Here is a 23076-nt window from a genome sequence, read left to right as displayed (position 1 = left end):
AAGTGGGTTAGGTTAGGTTAGAACTGCGACCATCGTAAAAACGAACTGCTGTTAAAACTAGGTTAGGTTAGAACTACGATCCTTTCAAAAACGAACTGCTGCCACAAAAGTGGGTTAGGTTAGGTTAGAACTGCGATCCTCGCAAAAACGAACTGCTGCCACAAAAGTGGGTTAGGTTAGGTTAGAACACTGCCCTGCTTATTGTATGTGCAGTACTTGCGAGAAAATCATCGTTTAAATATAGAACTTATTCAAAGAGAACATGATAAACAATTGCATGACTTTTCAACTGCGATTACTGCATATGTTGTTAGCACGGCAGAACTGTGATCCTCGCAAAAACGAACTGCTGCCACAAAAGTGGGTTAGGTTAGGTTAGAACTATGATCCTCGCAAAAACGAACTGCTGCCACAAAAGTGGGTTAGGTTAGGTTAGAACTGTGATCCTCGCAAAAACGAATTGCTGCCATAAAAGTGGGTTAGGTTAGGAGGGAAATCAAAATTAGGGCATACGAGTGTTAGGTCAATCAACGATAGGCTAAGTAAAATTAGGTAACATGATGGTTAGGATATATAATTTTTAGGCCTAACAATAATTAGGCAAAAAAAGAATTATGCTACATAACATTAGGATAAATACTCAATATGGAAAGTGCCATTAGGGAAAACTATATTAGGACAAAAAAAAATCGGCCATTCGATAATAGGGAAACCAAAATTAGGGTATACGAGTGTTAGGATAACTGATCATTATGACAAACAATATTAGGTAATGCAAAGATAGGAGAAAAGACTTTAGGGATTCAGATATAGATCCTATTATTGCGGCGCTATGCGACGTAAGCGCCAGCCGCCATAAGGTACCTTTTTGCCGTGGAACGTCACATATCTTTACTATTTCATATCTAGTGAATCTCTAATCGTAAGCGCCAGCCGCCGTAAGGTACCTTTTTGCCGTGGAACGTCACATATCTTTACTATTTCATATCTAGTGAATCTCTAATTCATTTCCCGAATCGCGCCGATAGTCTCTTGAAAGTAACAGGATTCATAACGATATAGTCCGTTTATTTTATTAATAACTTTGGACTTAACATTCTAGACACTGATGGAAAATAAGATACGGATAATATATGAAACTCTGTATAATAAAACGAATCCGAAATCCGAATATACTCGTACCTGAAATTCTTTAAAATTACCTATCTGTATTCATTGCAGTGAATTCGTAGAACGTCTGTGAACCTCTGTTTGTTGACCATAGTAAAGGTCCTTACAAGATTAAATGGAGTAATTTTCATCTTATAAATATCACAATATACAGAAAACAAAGAAACTACATCTATGTTTTTATTTATGTCTTGGGCCATCTCGTATTACTCAAAACATTATACTTTTTACATGAGATATCGTGCATATACATACAGCCACACTTTTCAGACTTAATTTAAGCAATCCAGTCTTAATTTGTCATTAAAATTCAGATCTCGTTTCGCCGTAAAGTACTCTTAAAATATTATACTTAAAACCGGTTACACTAATTTGGCCCTTCGTACAGTCGTTTAGAATTAAGTTTCAGTATGAATACAAAGTTTAAGACGTACCTGCTTCAATTATGAACGAACCTAAAGCTTGCACAATTTACCACAAAATGGAATAATATTTCGCTAAGTATGTTCTCAGAAAACTCATAATAAAATTCGCAAATAAAAATACCAACGTTCTAATTCATAACATCAATAAGACTCTAGCTTTTAGAAGATTAAGCCATTATATCACAATGTGATCCTCAGTTCACGCTGAGACATAGAATAAAAATACGACCTATTTGCACAAAGCAACCAATAAAGGGAACAATTTCAGTTATTTATGCTGCTGTATTATCATAGCTCCCATAGTTGTGACTTTATTCTCTCTCCATTGCGAGCACGCTCACTTTATGAGCGGAATATTTCGGATTCTCATGCCGACTCAGCAGTTTTCAGCCCAGCTCTAACACAATGATTTATTGTTTCAGATGCCAGCGATGTAGCGGCGCAATCACAAACTGCGAAAACGTGAAAAGTGCTCGATATTGAGTTCCAAACTCGTCCCAACACTGACAACTCGCTCGTGAAACAGTTGCGTTAATTCGCTATTCAAAAATGTGGCAATGTGATTGGTTTACGCGATCGGCGAGCTCTTGATTAGTGATGTGCCGTGTCGATAGTGGTTATCGTTAGTGAGATGGCGACTATGGATTTGACGAACGAGGTGGTCCGCTTAAGGGCCGAGCTCGAGAAGGTCTCGACTGAAAGGGATATGCTTCTATGCGAGGTGTCGAACCTGCGGAGGGAGCTCGAGCTTAGCGAGTTGAAGAACCTCCAGGATGACAGGTGAGTGAATTGTAGCTAATGACGTGTCTGGAATAGAGATAATAGCGGTGGAGTGGGGGTGTTGGGTGTACGTATGGGGTTGGTTTCCGCACAAACAAAGGCCGCGTCTTGTAGGTCCTTTCAAAGGCTCGACAGTTCGTCGGGGGCTCCTCGCCTCGTGCTACTTAGCTGGTACAATTTAAAGGATGCATTCACTCGAAAAAAAAAATGTTGTTTTATATTTTAAATGTTTATAACGTATTATTTACTGGCCTGCGGCGATTGTTACTCTTTTTTTAAATAAAACGTTTTCATTTAGGTAATTATACAGGGTGGAAAGGCACGACGATCCTTCCCGGAAGTATTAGGTCGTTTAAGTGATACAGAGACTATTGGTAATGGTAAGAATCGTTAATTGAGTAAAAAATAAAAATTGCAAAAATACTACTTTTTAACTGTGGTGATAACCCTATAGCATGTGCACATGACGGCTAGATTAAGGATCTCCGTCGGGAAAGCTCGGGACTTTACACTTTTTTCCGATCGTTGACAGTATCGCAATGATGTATGAATGACGCATAAATGTCAAATAAATCAAATGCATGCAAAAATATTACAAACAATTTTATTACTTTCTTAGATAATTACTTTTTTCCAATATTTAATACTATCTTCTTTTCACATACGGTGTTCAAATGTACCTCCGTGTATTACAACGCCGCCGCAGCCCGTACCCGAGTATGTCGATGCACATGCGATATAGTGTATGCTCTTCGTCATTTATCCTCCGCAGAAAACACCAATTAGCCTTTGTCTCATTTCGTCCGCAGTTTCACATTCCGTTTGGTTTGGTACACCATATCTTTTACACAGCCCCACAAATTTAAATAGCCACGAGCATCTAACATTTTTATTTGAAGAATATGACATTCAATAAGTATAGTTCAATGAAAATTTAATTTCAAACATCAGACGTCTTGTCTATTTCCTACCACGCAAGAAGGTTTGTTAGTTTGGTATTGAAGAAGTATTTATTCTTGATTTATTCTTAGTATTTCATTTTTGCAAGTTCATTTGGTGCAACTAACACAACCTACTTGTTATTTTTAATTATTTTAGATAGTTTCCAATTATTCAAAAATAATTTTGTGAAACGTGTTAAGAAACTAAAACCTTTTTATCAGTCAAGGAAACCAGAGATATTTATAAGACGATTGCGTACTTTTGAGTGGTTGTCAATGTCACCATTTGAACTGTCGTTGTAAACAATGTTGTGGTTAGTATTATTCATATTAAGGAATAACATAACTATTTCATTCAAGTATTGAACAAGTGGAACCACTAAGAAAGCGAAAATCCTGCAATGATTCTTACCGTGCTGTAAGCAGACCTAAAAATGGTTAGATGGCAACAAATTAGCATAATTTCCTGTCGAATACTGATTGTTTACAAGTAAGTTCATTGACCCTGTCACCTGTTAGGGTTAGAACAAAGTAGTTTTTTGCGTAGATGTTTAAAAGGTCATAATTTAGAAACGGTTGCCCATATTACCATAGTTTCTATGGAGAAAATATAGAGCTTAGGCTAAACTATCTCCCATTTCCCGAAAGGATCGTCGTGCCTTTCCACCCTGTATACTTAAGTAGTTAAATTAAGTTTTGTTAAATTTTCCTGTAATTTGAGATTATCCTTTTATTCCAAGACTAGCAAAACAGACGGATCTTTAGATCTTTACATTGTGCGTACATCAGTTTTAACGGTGTTCGTCGATGCGTCGTTTACCATTAAAAATATAACAACATAGGGCACGTCATTTTGCGTAGAAATTTACTATTCGTCTTCTAACTTCCATTGTCGGCGGCTGAACTCTGAAGTGTCTGAATAGGCCCTTAAAATGGTGGCGACCTAACTTTACCTCAAAATAGTCTCTTCATTCCGTGCAACTGACCGCCAGTGGTTCTAGAGCCAGGGTTTTCATAGATTACCTACTGACAGATGTTTACTAAATTATATCGCTCCCGCTTCCGCTCATGAACCCGCGCGCTCTTCTAACTTAAACCACAAACACGCATGCCTATTACTCCCATTGTCGTCGGCTGAGTTTCCGACGTGTCTGACGTCAGAAGGTCCTTTCCCACTCTCTGAATAGGCCCTTAAAAACGCTGCTGACTCCATTTTTTCCGTTTAAACCTTTTTTTCCCACCCTGAATAAGTTATCGATGAAGTGCCAAGGGACGTTTCGGGTTTGTTCAATTATTTTTTTACTCAATTACGCGAATGTTGAGCGTGGGGATTAATAACAAAAAAATATATTTTTCATCAGCGTCATCAAAAATATATGTTTCATCTTTTGCGTCAAGAGATATTTATGAACAAGCTTTATTTTGAAGCTTATTATACTCTTTTTGTTTGAAAGGGTAAATGTACTTCACAGGTTCCATTACTATCATATATGTCCCCCTAAAAATCTTGGAGATACTTAGGGAACTCTTTACGTGTCACAATATTTTCAAGAAAATTACCAAAAACTATGTAGGATTGCGTCCCAGGCGTATATTTATTTATTTAAAAATTTTAATTAGGCAACAAGGCCCATATTATTACAAATATCTTACAGACTAACATACCTACATAGGTACGAGTATTTTATACCTAAACCTTTGCCTAAACTTAAAACAACAACACTATTTATGCCACAATACGGCGTGCGGCGTGGCTCCATTGAATACTCGTATAACTCGTAAAGCTTAGTATAGGTATAGACATAAATTTCGTTTTACCTTTATATTCTTTATGACAGTTATGACGTAAAAAAAGATATATTATAGATATGTGTATGACTCTGACTTTACTTTCGTTTAAAGTAGACCGCGGAAACGGTGATAACGTTATCAATAACCGTTATTTCAAAGGCAATCGGAATATGCGGGCGAAAAACAATTTATTTTCATTTTATAAAGCTTTAAAACACGAGAGAAATGATGGATGTTTCACAAATAACAATCGTCTGGTGTAGCAGATAACTGACGTTCAAATGTATTATGTTTGTGATTTATTAGTAACTGAGTGAATTGCAAAAAAATGTACATAGTTAAGCACCTGTAATTACTCTAAAGTTAATTGATTCCATTGTGTTACCACAGTTAAGCCATTTCTATTTAAGTTAGATGCATGAAAGTATCTTAGCGTATGCTATATGTGTACGAATTAAGTACAATAAATATAATACAATTTACATAGTTCTATTCGTAACACAAATGAATCAATTAAGTCTAATCACAGCTTCTTAACTGCGCTTAATTACGTACAAATTTTTTGCAATTAACTCAACTAGCTTCAGACCTCGACTTCGTCTGCGTGGAATGATGATGATAATTGATAAAAACTATCTTATGACTTTCCCCGGGTCTCAAACTATCTCTATACCACATTCCATCTAAATTGAACCAGTGAAGAGGTAGAAGCATCATAGAAGGGAAAATAAATGGAAGGAGAGGGAGGGGAAGACCAAGGAAAATTTATATGAGCCAAGTAAAGGAGCATGTAGGGGCCGTGTCGTACCAGGACACTAAGAGACTGGCTTTGGACCGACCAAGGTGGAGACGACTTCATCACGCTGCACCGACAAGAGCCCAGCTCTTAAATTGGAAGAAGAAGAAGAAGAAGAGGTAGAATAATACGCGATTAGAAATAGAAGAAGAAATAAATTTATTTAACATCTTAATTGAGTATAAAAATATAACACAAATTACACAAACTAGATGCTAAACAGGATCCCCACTCAGCATAATGCCACGGCAAGCCATGACGCTGATTTTCAGTGGGAACCTGACTTAAAACTAAGCTACACCTAAACTAAAACTAAACAAGTGACAACACACACTGTATATTGGCAACTCAAAACTGTACAATTTAATAATGTAGAAACATTAGTTACTTTCGGATTTATCTTTTTTTTTTCCAAAAGTTTTGATTAGGTATAGTAAATCACACTGAACACAAAGTTTTATAATTAAATAAATTCACCCCAAATCAGTTACAACGTAACATCTAATATAATATGAATAAATATATTCTCTAAGCAACCCTGTTTCCCAAAGGTCTGTGAATCAAGCTCCCTCCTCTCGTTATGTACCTCTACATATTATAGTGTAGTCCAGAATAATATATAAACAATTAAACAAATTGGTATACAGGTGCGGTTTTGATAGGGAAAATAAATGTGCGTAATTTTTACCCGACATCGACAGCGCAACGCCAGGCGTGGCTCACTCCGCGATTTCTTCGCGTCGCTACAAGTACATGCGGCCCACACCAATTTTGGTGTCTAGCAGTAGTAGTTGCCGCGCACCGCTACGGAACGGACGCCTGCTCGTGCTTTGCGGTCATAGCTGTCGTAATAGACGCATTTTGTTAGAGAGTGAACCTTCCGTACCTAGTACTATTATTTATTCTATGGCAACGTCTTTACCCTTCTTCTTTTGTTTGTGACTTGTGAGTCTATACATAATTATCCTCTTTGCTTCGTCTTCTAGATTAGAAATAAACACAATGTAGTTTCACGTAATGCTTGACCTGAAACACTGAATTTGAGAGAATAGAAAAAGTAAAAAATTTAAAACGTATTGACACCTGACATTTCCATCATTCACAATTTTCAGTGCTACGCCTGTAGACACGTTCTATTTTTGTTTTTTTTTTTTATTTAAGCCTTTTATTTCTTTAATAATATTTACAATACAATTAAATTTAAATTATACATTTTACAATTATACAAAATGTTGATATAAAATTTGATTATTACACAGACACGTTCTATAACAAACAGCATTCTTTTCAGTTATAAATAAATTTTACTGTTTAACTATCATACAATGGGTAAGAGAAAGCATAAAGATCGTGACTACGGTTATTTGCTTCACAAGATAAAGAAGCTAGAGAAGAATATTAAACGACACCGACATGATGAGGACACGGAAGGTCAGTCCTTTAACATTTTATACGAGTATCTCTTTCAGCATATTATTCGACGAAGCAACTCGGATAATTATGATAGAACTTCACTTATGGTAAGTTCGTTTAATCATTAATTATCCTCTTTGCTTCGTCTTCTAGATTAGAAATAAACACAATTTTTTTAAGTAATGTTGAATTTCATATAAACGAAGTCACTATTAAAATTCCCGATCTCGTTAAAACCTCGAGGCTAGGTGCAGCTCAACCTATGTTAATATTACCGGCATTTCCGGAAAAGCCAGAAATTTGTCCGGTTAATACGCTATCTGTTTACATAGATAGAACCAAATTGTTACGTCACAATCACGATTCTCTCTTCGTGAGTCTAAAAAAACCTCATAAACCAGTAACTTCACAAACGATAAGTCGTTGGATTCATTTGACTTTAGGAGAATGCGGTATAGATATCACAAAGTTTACTGCACATAGTACGCGACATGCAGCGACCTCTAAAGCGCATAGTCTGGGAGTAAACTTGGATGTAATAAGAAAAACCGCTGGATGGAGCGGGTCTTCAGTTATATTTGGTAAATTTTATAACAGGTGTATTAAAGAGACCGATAATTCAACATTTGCCAAAACTATTATGTCTAATGTATTATAATTAATTGGGTTAATACTTTGGTAACCATTCAATGTTTACTGACAATTAGTTTTTGGTTAAAGTATTAAATTTATTTGTTTATTATTAACTTGGTTTATTTATTTTATTCGATATTTCACTATTCCTCTCAAGGTCTACATTGTGTTTATTTCTAATCTAGAAGACGAAGCAAAGAGGATAATTAATGATTAAACGAACTTACCATAAGTGAAGTTCTATCATAATTATCCGAGTTGCTTCGTCGAATAGATTAGAATCCCGCCCTCCCTTTTATACTTGACCCTATTGTGAAATATCTTCATTAAATAAACATAAATAGTGATAGGTATAAACTACCTATATGCATACTTAGACGTATGCACATATGTATATAAAAGTATGTTGTATCTCTGAACTAAATGATGGAAATGTCAGGTGTCAATACGTTTTAAATTTTTTACTTTTTCTATTCTCTCAAATTCAGTGTTTCAGGTCAAGCATTACGTGAAACTACATTGTGTTTATTTCTAATCTATTCGACGAAGCAACTCGGATAATTATGATAGAACTTCACTTATGGTAAGTTCGTTTAATCATTAATAATATATGTATGTTTGTTCCTATGTGGGCCGATTTCGATGATTCTTACGTCAATCTATTTGTCGTATAATCGTCCAAGTATCACTAAAGACACGAAAGTAAGAAATACATAACAATATGGCGGCAATCTCTAGCTGCCCAAAGATCAAAACTTGCCTAGACTAATAGTTTTGAGTTGCCAATATACAGATTCGAAATACAATTAATTGGAAGACCATTTTCTGTGACCTTTTTAGTTTTTAGAATTTTAAATTTTCATTTACAAATATTCATACTACAATACCCTCTGAACTCAGTCATCTACATGCAATAGGGACAGCTATTTCATCTTCGTTTGCCAACAGACTACAAAATCTTCTGAAATTTAAGTAAGAAGCTTCTATATATAGTTGATTTCTATACACTTTTTCATAACGAAATGTAGCTGTGAAACTTACAAGTACGAATCCTAATTCCTAACTTGAAAAAATAAACCGGTTCATTCTAAGTGGACATCAATGAATTTACTTTTAATTCCCTACCACCATGCAAAATCTAAGTCAATGTAATTAAAACAAGACAATTATCTTCGTCCATAAGACAAAAAATTAGCGTCTACATGTCAGACAAAAATGACTTACTATTAGCCTTATTGTATATAGGTACTTATGTCGTTTTTAGGGTTCCGTACCCAAAGGGTAAAAACAGGATCCTATTACTAAGACTCCGCTGTCCGTCTGTCTGTCACCAGGCTATTACTCATGAACCGTGATAGCCAGACAGTTGAAATTTTCACAGACGATGTATTTCTGTTGCCGCTATGACAACAAATACTAAAAACAAAATAAAATAAATATTTAAGTAGGACTCCCATACAACATACAACAACATGATTTTTTGCGTAATGGTACGGAACCCTTCGTGCGCGAGTCCGACTCGCACTTGGCCGGTTTTTTCAACCACGTGCACTGAGATGACTGATTACCGACATTACGCACTGACTCGCTGAAACAAAGCTAGGCAATTTGCAAATTGATAGATTGTCTTTTAATCTTATATTATTAATTGTGACCATGATATGTGTTTGAGTCAAATTGAGTCATACTTCATGCTACAATAAAATGGCATTTATCTATACTAAGTGCCTTTTTAGGGTTCCGTACCCAAAGGGTAAAACGGGACCCTATTACTAAGACTCCGCTGTCCGTCCGTCCGTCCGTCCGTCCGTCCGTCTGTCTGTCACGTCCGTGATAGCTAGACAGTTGAAATTTTCACAGATCATGTATTTCTGTTGCCGTTATAACAATAAATACTAAAAACAGAATAAAATTAAGATTTAAGTGGGGCTCCCATACAACAAACGTGATTTATGACCGAAGTTAAGCGACGTCGGGCGGGGTCAGTACTTGGGTGGGTGACCGTTTTTTTTTGCCGTTTTTTGCATTATGGTACCCTTCGTGCGCGAGTCCGACTCGCACTTGCCCGGTGTTTTTATTTAAACCAATCAAAGTCGAAAATAGTTCTGCAACCTTGATATCCAATCTCGTTAGCGTGATGTAGAAAACGCTCTGTTGATACAGCACCATCTGTCGTGATATTTTGTAAACTTATTAAACCTGATTGAAAAATTAAGCAGCAATTATCGATAACACTTTCCATTAACTTGAAATGCAATCGAAATCGTTTTATTTGAAGAACTGTTGAATTTATAATCGATGCCGACTCGAAACTCATTACGCAAGCCGAAGTTCCTTGTTTAAATACTTTCAATCAATCGTTCAAAATTACTTTTTTCTCGTGTACGTTTACTTATTCCACAGTAATTAACAAGCGATTTGTTTGATGAAAAACGTATAATGTAGCCTATTGACGCTTGCAGCTCTTGGAGAGTCGTATATGCGTTGACATCGATGACTAACATCTTGTTATTTCCCCTTTTGGTGCCATTTTAAAAGCGCTTCAGCAATAATTCCAGACACATTTCGGTATCATCTATCATTTTAAAATACGGTTTGTACCTATTCTTTCGTATTTCTAATGGCTTAAAACCTCTAAAGCAAAACCTGCTTAAAGTCAAGGTATTCAAGGTTTACTTTTGATCGTTAAGAGCCAACAGGAGTGGTCATTCCTCCATACAAACGTAGTCCTCGTTTTCCTCCGTGGTTTTTGAAGCTAGAGCAATGATTTTTTCAACACAGATTAATATTATCAATATCTGTGTCGGACCGTTTTGCTTTTTTTGATATTTTTGTTTTTTAAGGCGCTAGAGCCCTTCAAAAACGGCCAAAATGGCCTAATAGACTATGCCGCAATGAGAGGCGTGGTATTCAAAACTGATATCAATTAGCCAAAAAAGCAAAACGGTCCGACACAGATAATTTCATAATAATTTAGATTTCCAAATTTGGTTACGATTGGTTAAGTTTTGGGGGAGGAAAAAGAGGACTACGAAACCTCGATTTTTGTCATTTTTACGCAGGATTTTTCGCCTCAGCTGCAGTTGTCCCTATCGCACTAATTTTAGGGGCGGAGTCAAGTTTCTAAATACGTACACAGCCAGAAAAGTGATGGGCAATAGTCGACATTTAATGTCGATAATCTAGTGATGTAAGAAGTTATCGATAAACCGTCTTGTGTGAAAATATCTAGATCCTAAGATACAAGGGGTTTTGGGTTGAGAGTAGGGAACACATTTTTGTAGTTATGATATACAATCTATTATGAACTTTTTGATTCTAATATTTCAAATTAGAAATCAAAATCAAAAATATTTTATTGCATGGTTAAAATGGGTTAACAAAATTTTTAGGTACCTACAGGCACGCTTCGTAATTGTCGAGCAATTTAGGGTCCTAGCTGAATTGGTTGTTCCATACTTACTCGTGCTCTATGGAATGTCCAATTTAGCTAGAACCCTAAATGGCTCAACAATCACGGAGCGTGACAGTACTAATGATTCATGTTCTGTATATCCTGCCCTACAATGGCGTTAATATTTGGTTGTCATGTCTATACTTCGTTTTTAAGCATTATTGAAAAAAAAATAGTAAATACTAATATTAACCACTAAGTACATAACTATTACAAAAAAAGCTAAATAATTATACGATTGCATGCTTAAAAAAGACACGTCACCTTCACTCTAATGCTAAACAAACGAAGAATAAGAACTAACAGCGATAAGACCGCCTGTTGCTACCTTTATCTACATTGTAAATCGGTTTTAGGGTTCCGTACCCAAAGGGTAAAACACGGGACCCTATTACTAAGATTCCGCTGTCCGTCCGTCCGTCTGTCACCAGGCTGTATCTCACGAACCGTGATAGCTAGACAGTTGAAATTTTCACAGATGATTTATTTCTGTTGCCGCTATAACAACAAATACTAAAAACAGGATAAAATAAAAATTTTAGTGGGGCCTCCCATACAACAAACGTGATTTTTGACCGAAGTTAAGCAACGTCGGGCGGGGTCAGTACTTGGATGGGTGACCGTTTTTATAAATAATGGTACGGAACTCTTCGTGTGCGAGTCCGACTTGCACTTCGCCGGTTTTTTTTTAATTTGTTTTTATGTTTGTGGTGTAATAAAGAATATTTTAGAGTCAGACCAAGAAAAGTCTACAGCAATTTTGATAGCACACGCAGTGCAAGTGTTATTTATATGTCATAATTTCATAGAAGCGACGTCATAGAAGCGGGGTCATCCATTAATTACGTCACACGTTTAGGGGGAGGGAGGGGGTCAAGAAAATGTGACATGTTGTGACATGGGGGAGGGGGGAGTCACAAACATTGTGATGTCACTTTAACTTCATCAGTAACCGAAAATTAATTTATATATTTTTTATTCGCTGTACAGTTAAATAATGAGATTTTGGATGTAACTTTCGTTGTGTTATAAAATTACTAATATTTATATATCAAAAATATTTTTTTATTAAAAAAATCATGCCGAGTTAATATTGTCGATTTCGTTGAAAACAAAATTGCCTAAAATGTGACGTCACACCAGGGGGGGAGGGGTTTGCAAAATGTGACCAAGTGTGACAAGGAGGGGGGAGGGGTAAAAAAACCTAGAAATTCGTGTGACGTAATTAATGGATGATCCCTTTGAAATAATACTTGCACTGCGTGTTCTATCAAAATCGCTATAGATTTTTCTTGGCCTAACTCTACTTTAAATTACAAAGTAAGGCCTAAATTATAAAATAAGGCCCATCAATATTTTTTTTTGTGTTTATTAAACTTGATATTTTGTCTATAGTATTAGCGGACATGGCCTCAAAATTTAAACCCGCTTAAGAATCGGGCCTTATTTCGTGCATTATATACAATACTACCCATTTTTGTGTAGTCATTATTTATACTATAGAAGCATTGTTTGAGTAGCCAATTATTTAAACAGTATTTTTTTAAAGGGCAACGGTGGCAATATTTTAAGGTCTGGATAATAAGATACAGATCTTAATAAGGATATCAATGTAAGTGAATGTTACCATGACTACCAAACAAACAAATGTGATAGAATTTGCCAGCTGGCATTGTAACATTCAGACAGTTACCTATGTACCTAATCTGAAATATGAATAAATTAGTAATATTTTAAACAGGAAAGTAAACCGAATTTTGGCCTTTTGCTGGACACAATCACAATAGTAATTTGTTTTACAAGAGGGCAAAGTTTATCGCCACCGGTTGATGCATTTGCAGCACCAATGGTAGAAAATGCAAGCTCATCATCAACTGCATAATCGACGTTTGATATGACTATTGAATCCGAGCTTTTTGATCATGAATCATGATAAAACAAAATTTTAGAAGGTCGCAGAATAGTGGATTTAAAATATTTATTTTCTGTGATCTCAAATATCAGGCACGATCATACAAATTGTACATTTGCTGATCTTGCCTTTGTCATTGAAAGACGTAAGGGTTTACACAGAGAATATATATTTAAGTGTAATATGTGCAAAAAAAAGGAAACGATACACTCTGAAGACCCAAAAAGAAAATGTTAGTAAATACTGCTCCTCCCCATGGTTACTTGGTTCCTTATTCAACCTACCTGAAATTAAACGAGTATGTTAGTAAATTATATCATTTTACATTATAAAGTTAAATGTTTAGGTATCTCAATCACTTACTCACTGGTGGACATGGACGCAAAATTTTTGCCCATCTACTTATACTATCTTATAAAAAATGAAATTTTGAAAGTTAGCACGCTTAAAGTTCGTTTTTTTTGCATTAAGGTAACAGATTTTGACATGTCTTATTAAAAATTACCATTGAAAAATAATTCATAGCAAATATGTTAGAATTATAAATCATATTAATCATATTAATGAGCAAGAGCACCCTAAACCGGCGAGCGTGTATGAGGAATGTTATGAATGTGAAGGAAGCGAAAGTGGTATGTCAGGATCGTAGCAAGTGGAAATCCGTGGTCTCTGCCTACCCCTCCGGGAAATAGGCGTGATTGTATGTATGTATGTATGTATGTATGTATTAATCATATACTTTTTTATATTCTTTTGCTTTCATAAGTAATATAAACTAATTTTTGAAAGCGTTTTTCAATAATTATTAATAAAAAGACACGTCATGATTGTTTACCTTCTTTCTAATGCTAAAAAATAACGAACTATAATAACCGGGCCTTATTTGGTACAGAACCTTGATTTGATAGGTACATCGGATATTCTGGGCCCCTGAGTTTGTTACGTAAAGGACAAAATGGTGACATGTGGTTAGAGCTGATACTGTTAAACTAGTGTGCGCTAAGTATAAAAAATAAGCTTCAGCGAACTCATTAAGCCTAGAAAAAACCCTACACCCTACTGCCACTTAAGTCAGTCTTGAGTCTTTGAATCAATTTCCGTAGTAGTACTACTACTACTAAGGTACTAGGAGGTAATAAGGCCTATAGTAGGTATAATAAGGCCTACCTGAAAAATAATGTTCTTACAACAGTGTAACCGTGTTAGTTATTTGAGTAACATATATGTAAAGTGATACAATTAAAAGCTAACAGCAAACCAGTACATAAATTATATCTTATGTACTTCTTATGAATTACACTCTTATAAAGGTTTCGGCTAATTACGCTTAATTACTTGAATAAAGGTAGATGAATTGCGGTCGGTCCAATAGGTAACCACAACTCACGGAGTCCAAAACAATAAGCTGATCAGCAAAGTCAAGTAAACAAAGCCAAGTCACAGTAGTAGAAAGATTATCGAGTTCCGTAAACGTAAGCCGGGTCAAAAAATTCAATCGCAACACAGTAAGTAATAAGTGAACGCCTCGTGGCAGTAACGCACGAAAAATAACATTGCAAATTGTCGGCAATGAGGCGCGCGCGGGTGCAAGCGTACGCATCTGTGTGCGTGCATTACACACACAAATACAGTCTCTCACGCCCCGTCAGAGCGACGGGTATATTCAGCTTGAAATCTCAAAATTGACTTTTAGCTCAGCTCCCGTTTCGTCTTAAGAGGATTCAAAACACGATACCCTGCAGTGCGTCGAATGCAGTGGAAAACGAAATTTCTTAACGATACAGTTGCTTTTGCGATCGTTTGAAACTAACTTGTTGTTTTACAATACATGTTTTGCCGTGTGGTATCGCAATTTTACATTTTGCACTAGACAGTCTTGTTAGAACTTAGATGTTTGCGAGGTAACATATGGCGAAGAATTGGTACAGTTTGATTGTGCAGAAAAGTTTGCCATTAGACTGAAAATAATGATTTTAGACGTAGCGTTACGATACACATTTTGGTATTTTAAAATTTCAATTAAACTAATACCAAAGGAAAATCGCCCGAGAATCCATCATGCGAGCACCGTTAAGGCTTATTTAGACGATGCGAGAACTCGCATGCGAGTTTCATTACATTGCGGTTTTTAATCGGTCAGTTGAATTGGACTTAACCAACAGTCCGCAATGTAACTAAAATCGCATGCGAGTTCGCGCGCCGTCTAAATCAGCCCTTATGCTGATAACAGATTTCGAAAATGATCTAATTGGCCTGATGAAAGGGCTATGCTAATAGAAGCTGGTTGAAGGATTGAACTACGAGGTGATTCGACATAATATCAAGGTTTTCGACATATATTCTACTAAATTAGAAAAATACGACAGTTCTATGAAATCTTAAAGTTATAAAACTATGTAGGACTCTAGGTTAGTTGTTTTGGCCAATTCTTGATAGCGATCATAATTACGTATAAAAACAATGTCGAATTACGCTCCAGCGCTCCAATTATCTTCATCTAACCATAATTGATCGAAGCCTAAAACGGGGGGCTACCGCGAAAACGAGATTCGAAATTTATTTATCTGCTTCTCAATTGCTGTGATATGCAAGAGCGATAGGGAGGCAGATTAACGTTTTTCTATTGTTCGATGTTGAAGGTGGTCGTTGAGGTAGCTATACTCTGTCTTTGGTGAAAACGAAAGTCCTCAAAAGCTCCTCGGAGCCAAGGTTAACGAGATGACGTCAAACTGCCCACGTATTAGGCTGTGGTTTATAACGGAGTGAATTTAGTGCGGTTATGTAAGCAGTGACAGTTATGCGCTAATAGTTTAATGCTCTGCTAGCTCGGTGCGAGATTTGTTTTGATTGTTTAAAATTAAATGAAGCTCGTTTAGGTCAAATTGTGAAAACGGGAGGTAACATGTAAAATTTTGCTGTTGGAAATGTAACACCTATTCGGTAACAACAAGTAGAATTGAAAATCTTTTTTCTCCACACCAGCTCGGAAAGGCTTACTTTGCACTTCAAAAACTGATAGCAAAGTTGCATTTTATTCACATGTGAGGCAAAGGAATCAAATGCAAATTTTGAGTTGTTTTCTTATGTTTGCTGGTAGAATTGACTTTTAAATGATGATTTTGGGTGATAAATATTTAATATCATTCATTTGGATTTGATTTTGTTTGACATTTTACATTTAATATTTGCTTCGGGTTGGTGTGGTGAAAAATGTTGTGTGTCTCTCGGGGGCAAATTTTGTTTCACCCTCGTGCTTTGAAACCCTCGCAATGCTCAAGATTTCATTTTTCGAACCACTCGCTACGTGGTTCAATTTTGGAATCTTTGGCTTGCTCGGGTATCAATATTAGCACGAACGGTTAAACAACAACTTTGCCCCCTTGTAAAACAAATAACTATATTTAGTCCTAATTTACAAGGTTTCGATAAAGCCCACACAACAAATGAATCATCGTCTTTCTTATCGGTTCATCTTCCTTGCTCCATCTGTATTCAGGGTGTTTTGATGTGCCTGAAAATAAATAACATTTGATCTGGTGGTGTTATGGGTGCCCCGTCCTATTCATACACTATAAATAAACAATACATCAACAATTCAACACACTGAAGCATTACCCAACGCGTTTCCACTGAAACCGAACCATTGTTCCATTACGCAATGTTTAGGTAATTTCTCTTTCACAGCACTCGCTATGCAAATCACAGCCACCGTGAAGTGTGACATGCAAAATAGCCATGTGCACTTAGAAAGTACGAGTGCTTCGGTAGTTTTGGATATTAAGCGGGGTTAGGAGAGCGTTAAATCAGCCCGCACTGCCTATGACGGTCTTTATCATTATATCTCTGTAATTGGTGTGTTTTTGTTGCGTTGTTGTAAGAAAAATAGGTGCAGAATTTTTGTTCATTTTCCCTAAGACGTTTTCAAATGTAATGTCTTGTTTTAGGCTTGTCTCTCGTTATTGTTCTAGGTTTCTATAGCCCTAGTGATTCGTTAATTTACTTCATCCGCCATCGTCTTAGCCTATTATCTCCACTGCTGGATATGGGCAATTGGGCATCTAACACTTTTTTCCAACTTTTTTTCTAGAGAATATTCTTTTAATGTTTGATCATTTGGCAGGTGGCCTCAGGTGACAATTATCCTACATTATATGGTCACCATTCTTCAACCAACAACTAGAATAAAACAAGCCTGCATTTGAACTTAAACTGTATTGTATCTCGTAATGTTTTCAAGAGCAACCAAGTTTATTTCAACAATTCTTTCTCACGAACAACTAAGCGGCTGACCGACAGCATCTTTGTGAACTTTAACAATAATGTTGCCTAAGACAACCGCAATTCATTACTTTAGAACCGCGGACCTTAACCCCAGTTGCTTCACGTGACCTCTGGACCTGATGACTTGATGATTAAAATTGCACTTAGTCTTATTGTTGGTTGATTGAGACATCGTCCAATGAGTGGATAATAATGATGATATGTGAATTCACGCGATGTTAAAGTGAAAATTATGTTTCAATGACGATGACATGGACGATGACTGAACAGGTTGAATGATTGATTATACATAGATTATGTAATTTTATTATAGATATGATTATAGAATTGTATACAGAAATTCAATTCAAAACATATTTGACTATAGCAGGAGTCCGCAAACTCGCCATTGAAATCGCCATTAAAACCACAAAGAGCTAAACCTGTTGGTTTTAATAGCCTAAGACCTCTAAAGGCCACTTAAACCTCGGGTTAGTGGGATGGTGCAAGTGGCGCTAAGTGTTATTTTTTTGGTGACCTGAAATGCCACTATTGTACCCTCAAAGACTAAGTATGCTATAGCTAGGGTTGCCAGATGGTCGGGATTTGGCGGGATTCTCCCGATTTTTAGCATGTGTTCCCGATTCCCGACAAAGTGAAAATTGTCCCGAAAAACAGCTTCACGTTATAAAACAATAATTTCAAGTTCCGAACTGTCGTCGAGCGAGCGAGCGACCCGCGTTGATAATACATATATGTAGATAATGAGAAGACATTTTTTTGTATGTTCAAGATCTCAAAGAATGTATACTATTTTTATTTAAAAACGTCTATGGACAGAGCAGCTGACGTAGTGCCAATAATGTAAAATATCGTTGTTTTTAATACTTTAATCTGAATGTTTTTGTTCCCGACTTAAGTCCCAAAATCTCGAAAAATGGATATTTTTTCCCGATAATAGCGTCTTTCGATCTGGCAACCCTAGCTATAGCCAAAAATATTTAAAAGACATCAATATGAAGATGAAGCTCTCAGTCTTCTTAAAACGAGCGAGTGCATTTTATGAGTAACTTAAAAACAGCACCTCATTCGCAATTTTGAAATCTTTCCGTATCTTGAGATTTTCACTTTTCTTTCTGTAACATGCTAGAATTAGTTAGAGTCGGACCAAAAAAAGTCGGCAGTGGATTTGATAGCCCACGCAGTGCAAGTGTGATTTATACGTCATAATTTTATAGAAGTCTGACGTTTAAAATAACACTTTCACTGCGTGGGCTATCAAATCCGCTGCAGACTATTCTTGGTCTGACTCTAGTAGCCAAAGTACTCAATTTGGAATTGTATTTATCTGTTTACTGTACGTAGGTTTAGTCTTTTTTTTAATTGAAGCCAATCTAGTGATAATATCTGTTGCGACCCACCAGAAGGTTATATCCGTCATCACATCAACGATAGCGTAGGCCTTAGAGTGGGCGAACACACAAAGGAAATATAAATAGCAACACATTTCCGTTTAGTAAAAAATATGATAAGTCTATAACCGAAATATAATAGAAAAACGAAAGGAAGTTCTCTTGCGATATTTATTGGGACAAACAGAACGTATAAGTAATAGGCAAAGGATATATATTTCCTGTTTTGTCCTGATTCACAAAACATTTGGACTCGACTTTGCGTGATATATATTCTTTCAAGCTTATTTTCATTCACCGGTTCCTAGTCTAAGTCGGACGGCATTATAATATTATATAGTAGACTGTTAAACCAAGGGATGAAATGAAAGGCACTCATTTTCTGACCAGACTTTTTGTTAAAGTGCAATAGTTCAAATCATGATGGGTGCCGTTTACCCGAGTTAAACACTGGATACTTTTCCTTTCAAATACCTTAGAGGAAAGTAAAAAACATGTGTATTTTTTATAGTATTTCTTGAGTCCTTTCACACGACGAAAGACGAACGATTTAGCTTAAAAGATGGTTGATCGATTTACTTACTTACTTGATTGGGCGGTGACCCAAAATGAGTCTTGGCCTCCAACACAAGAGTATTACGCCACTTTGCGCTCGACAGTAAACTCAACTGGAACAATCACATCAACAAACGCATAGACAAGGCGGGAGTAGTCTTCTGGCAGTGCAGAAGGATGATTGGTAGGAGGTGGGGACTCAACCCGAAAATTACCCTTTGGCTCTATAAGACTATAATCCGCCCCCTACTCTGTTACGGTGCTCTGGTTTGGTGGCCAAGAACAAACCTAGGCAACGTACGAGACAAGCTACAAAGACTCCAGAGGCTCGCATGCGCGGCCACCACTGGCTGCACGAGGTCCACTCCGACTGCAGCCATGGAGGTCATGCTAAACCTTTCACCGCTGCACCTACACATACAACAAGAGGCCAGTCTCTCAGTGGTAAGGTTACGAACCCTCAATATATGGTCTAACACCACAGGAGCTCTTCACACAGCATGCCTGGAAAAAGTATACAGCGAATTTCCAGTGCTCATGGCGGGCACGGATCGAATTCACAAACAAGCCATCTTTGACAAAAGGTACAAAATACAATTATTTGAGGACGACAACTACGAAGGACTCAATCCCCGGGAGCTGAGAATCTTCACTGATGGGTCCAAAACAGACAGCGGATCAGGCTCTGGAACCTTTTCAGAAGACCTGAACATGTCAATCACCACTCCGCTAGGAGCCCATAACTCGGTATTCCAGGCTGAGTGCATGGGCATCATTAACGCGGCGGCTGCCATCACTGCAAGGAAGGTAGTAGGATCCTCCATCCGCATACTCTCCGACAGTAGAGCAGTCTTAATGGCCCTAAAAAGCCATATAGTCACATCCAAACTTATACACGAATGCCACGAACGACTAATGGAGGTATGTCAGAACAATAAGATCACCTTACAATGGATCAAAGGACACAGTGGATCCCGAGGTAACGACGCCGCGGACGAGCTCGCCAAACAAGGATCGGGTGCGGGGGCGATTGGCCCGGAACCGATCCTCCCGATACCGTTTAGTAAGGTACGCTCAATGCTGCTGGCACGTACAGGGAAACTACACACAGAACACTGGCTAAACCAAACTGGATGCAGACAGGCCAAGCAAGCCATGCCGAGCATGAACGGTAAGCTCACAAGGGCGCTCCTTCAACTAGGAAAGGTTCGACTGAGTATGGTAACCAGTGTCATAACAGGTCATGGACTTTTTAACAAACATCTTTTTATAACAGGTGTCACAGACAGTCCCCTATGCCGTGGATGCATGGAGGAAGAAGAAACAGCCTCTCACGTGGTGTTGGAATGCAGCGGATTGGCCCCATACAGGGCAAAACATCTCGGATCCCCGAGTGACCTCCCCGAGGTCCTACTCAACATCAAAGGTCTGATAGGATTCCTCGAGGAGCTGGGCTGGCAAGACTAGTCCACCCCCTATCACGCAAAATAGGCGCAAGACGTCGAGTTGCGGAAAATCGCCCGAACTACAATACAATACAATACGCCACTTTGATCTGCCTCCACTCTATCTGCCCAACGGTATTTAGAATGACCAACAGGACGGCGCCCAGTTGGTCGACTCAAGTAGGCCTTTTTGGCTGCCGGATCTTCACCCATCCTTTCGATTTAAAAAAGTTTTTATTAAGTATTCATTAGTAATATTTATTTTGTTACACTGGTTAAGGCGAACGGCATAAATATATGACGTACAGTCGTGTTTTCGTGTTGTAACCTTATTCTTCCTCCTAAGACAATGCGTGTCGGATGTCGGTGCCGATGTCGGCGATGTCACGATATTATGACATCTATGACAGATGTCGACCGGTAGCTTACTTTTGCGATGTTTGTTTGGCGATATCGATTTAGCATTGGGGTAGGAAGCTACCGTTGAAACATTTTACACTAAATGGCTGAGAAAAATTAAGAAAATGATGAAATGTGATTTTTTTACTTGCTGTTCAATATTAATGGTTTCCATTCGTAACATCAGTTTGATAAGTAACATAGTATTTGTTCAACTTCGTAGTTAAATAATTAGTATGACACTTATTGACAGTTATTTTTCAGTACCATAGAAAAAGTGTCTACATACTTAGCTGTCTATAAGGTATTTTGACGCAGGTCTATCGTAAAATAACTCATATGATATCGCGTATAAAGCAATTCTGCACACGTATAACTAAAAAGAATACGAAATTCTCTATCTTATTTATGTGCCATGTACCTAAACTAACACAAGGTCATGGTTGCAATATTTACCGAACCATTATACGACGTCCATTTTAGTAAAAGTTTGCCAATTCACATGGCAAACAAAACTGTGGAAATTTCAAACTTGTCAATGGTCTTGGAAACACCCACACTGTTTGCCATTAGGTATTTGCCATTGGACTATTTGGTAGAAGAAACGCGTGTTTACAATCGATTTTAAAACATAATGTTAAGTATGTCTATAGTTTTGAACTTTATTTAATCGTAATAAGGTATAAAATGCACTTTCGTCTGACGACGATTATGTGCAAGGACATATTTTGATTTCTGTATCTATAAATCTCAATCAGATAGTTTTAGTTTCAATGAATACTGCTTTTAATATAATTAGGACGTAATGTCAATTTAAAAGTCATGCCAACTTGAACCTTAACAATGCAATTTTAGATTTGCTTTTCCAGAGCTTCAAGCTTGCGTTCTTAATCGATGTGCTATACTATAATGCGCTTCGTGCTTAAGGCACGCCCTTTTGTGTCAGCAAATTGGTCGATTAATTAACTTCAAAACGTAAAGAACTACGTCCTTTAGTTAGATTTACGCGATTTATTATGTACCTAGATAGTTTTTCGTTCAAAACGGGAAAATTTTGTATGCGATGAGCCATTCGTCCACCCACATTGCCTACCGCGAACCACGTTCGACGTGTTGCCTCTCTGTCGCACTTGTAAATTCGTTCGTAAGCGTGACAGGGAGGCAACACGTCGAACGTTGTTCGCTGCAGGCCCTCAGATCGCGTCCTGGGTAGTTAGAAACACATACCTAATCGGAGGCCTTTAATTTCTTAATTACTTAATACAAATTTGTACCGGGCACTGGCTGTTGTGGTACTTGTGGTAGACGTTTTTCGTTTGAAATATTCTATCTCAAAAGGTTCAGTCTAAGTTCATTGACCCCAAAACATTTCCCTCATAAGATACTTTGAACAGGTGCGTTGAAAGGCTGGGTCACGAGTGTGTGCGTTTTCTAAGCAACGTCGGTAAAAGTCTTAAAAAGCTTTTCGCCTGTGCTAACGTACATCGATCAGGTTTGGTTAAGGCGAAGTTGTGGTAATATGAGGCTACGTGATTGCAAAGGAAATAACAGGAGACCAGTTGAAGTGTTGTATAATGCTGGCTATTACGAAGTATTTCTACAAGACCATTAAGATACAAAAACGAAAAATAGAGTAATTTCACATGAATATACGTGGGCCATACTGAAAATTTCTGGATTCTGATCTATG

General features: G+C 37.2%; 1 protein-coding gene across 1 annotated transcript in view; it reads left to right on the top strand.

The window, feature by feature from the left end:
• The window catches only part of LOC134801516 (IQ motif and SEC7 domain-containing protein 1), a 266858-nt gene that overhangs the window by 143535 nt on the left and 100247 nt on the right, over positions 1-23076 (top strand). The window contains exon 3 of the mRNA XM_063774128.1: positions 2018-2375. Within this exon, the coding sequence (XP_063630198.1) occupies positions 2227-2375 (149 nt within the window). The 5' untranslated portion in view covers positions 2018-2226. The remainder of the gene's footprint in view (positions 1-2017; positions 2376-23076) is intronic.

This window comes from Cydia splendana, chromosome 22, assembly GCF_910591565.1.
Source record: "Cydia splendana chromosome 22, ilCydSple1.2, whole genome shotgun sequence".
Classification (NCBI taxonomy): Eukaryota; Metazoa; Arthropoda; class Insecta; order Lepidoptera; family Tortricidae; genus Cydia; species Cydia splendana.
The sequence above is the reverse complement of the archived record's forward strand: the minus strand, read 5'-3'. Positions and strand labels throughout refer to the sequence as shown.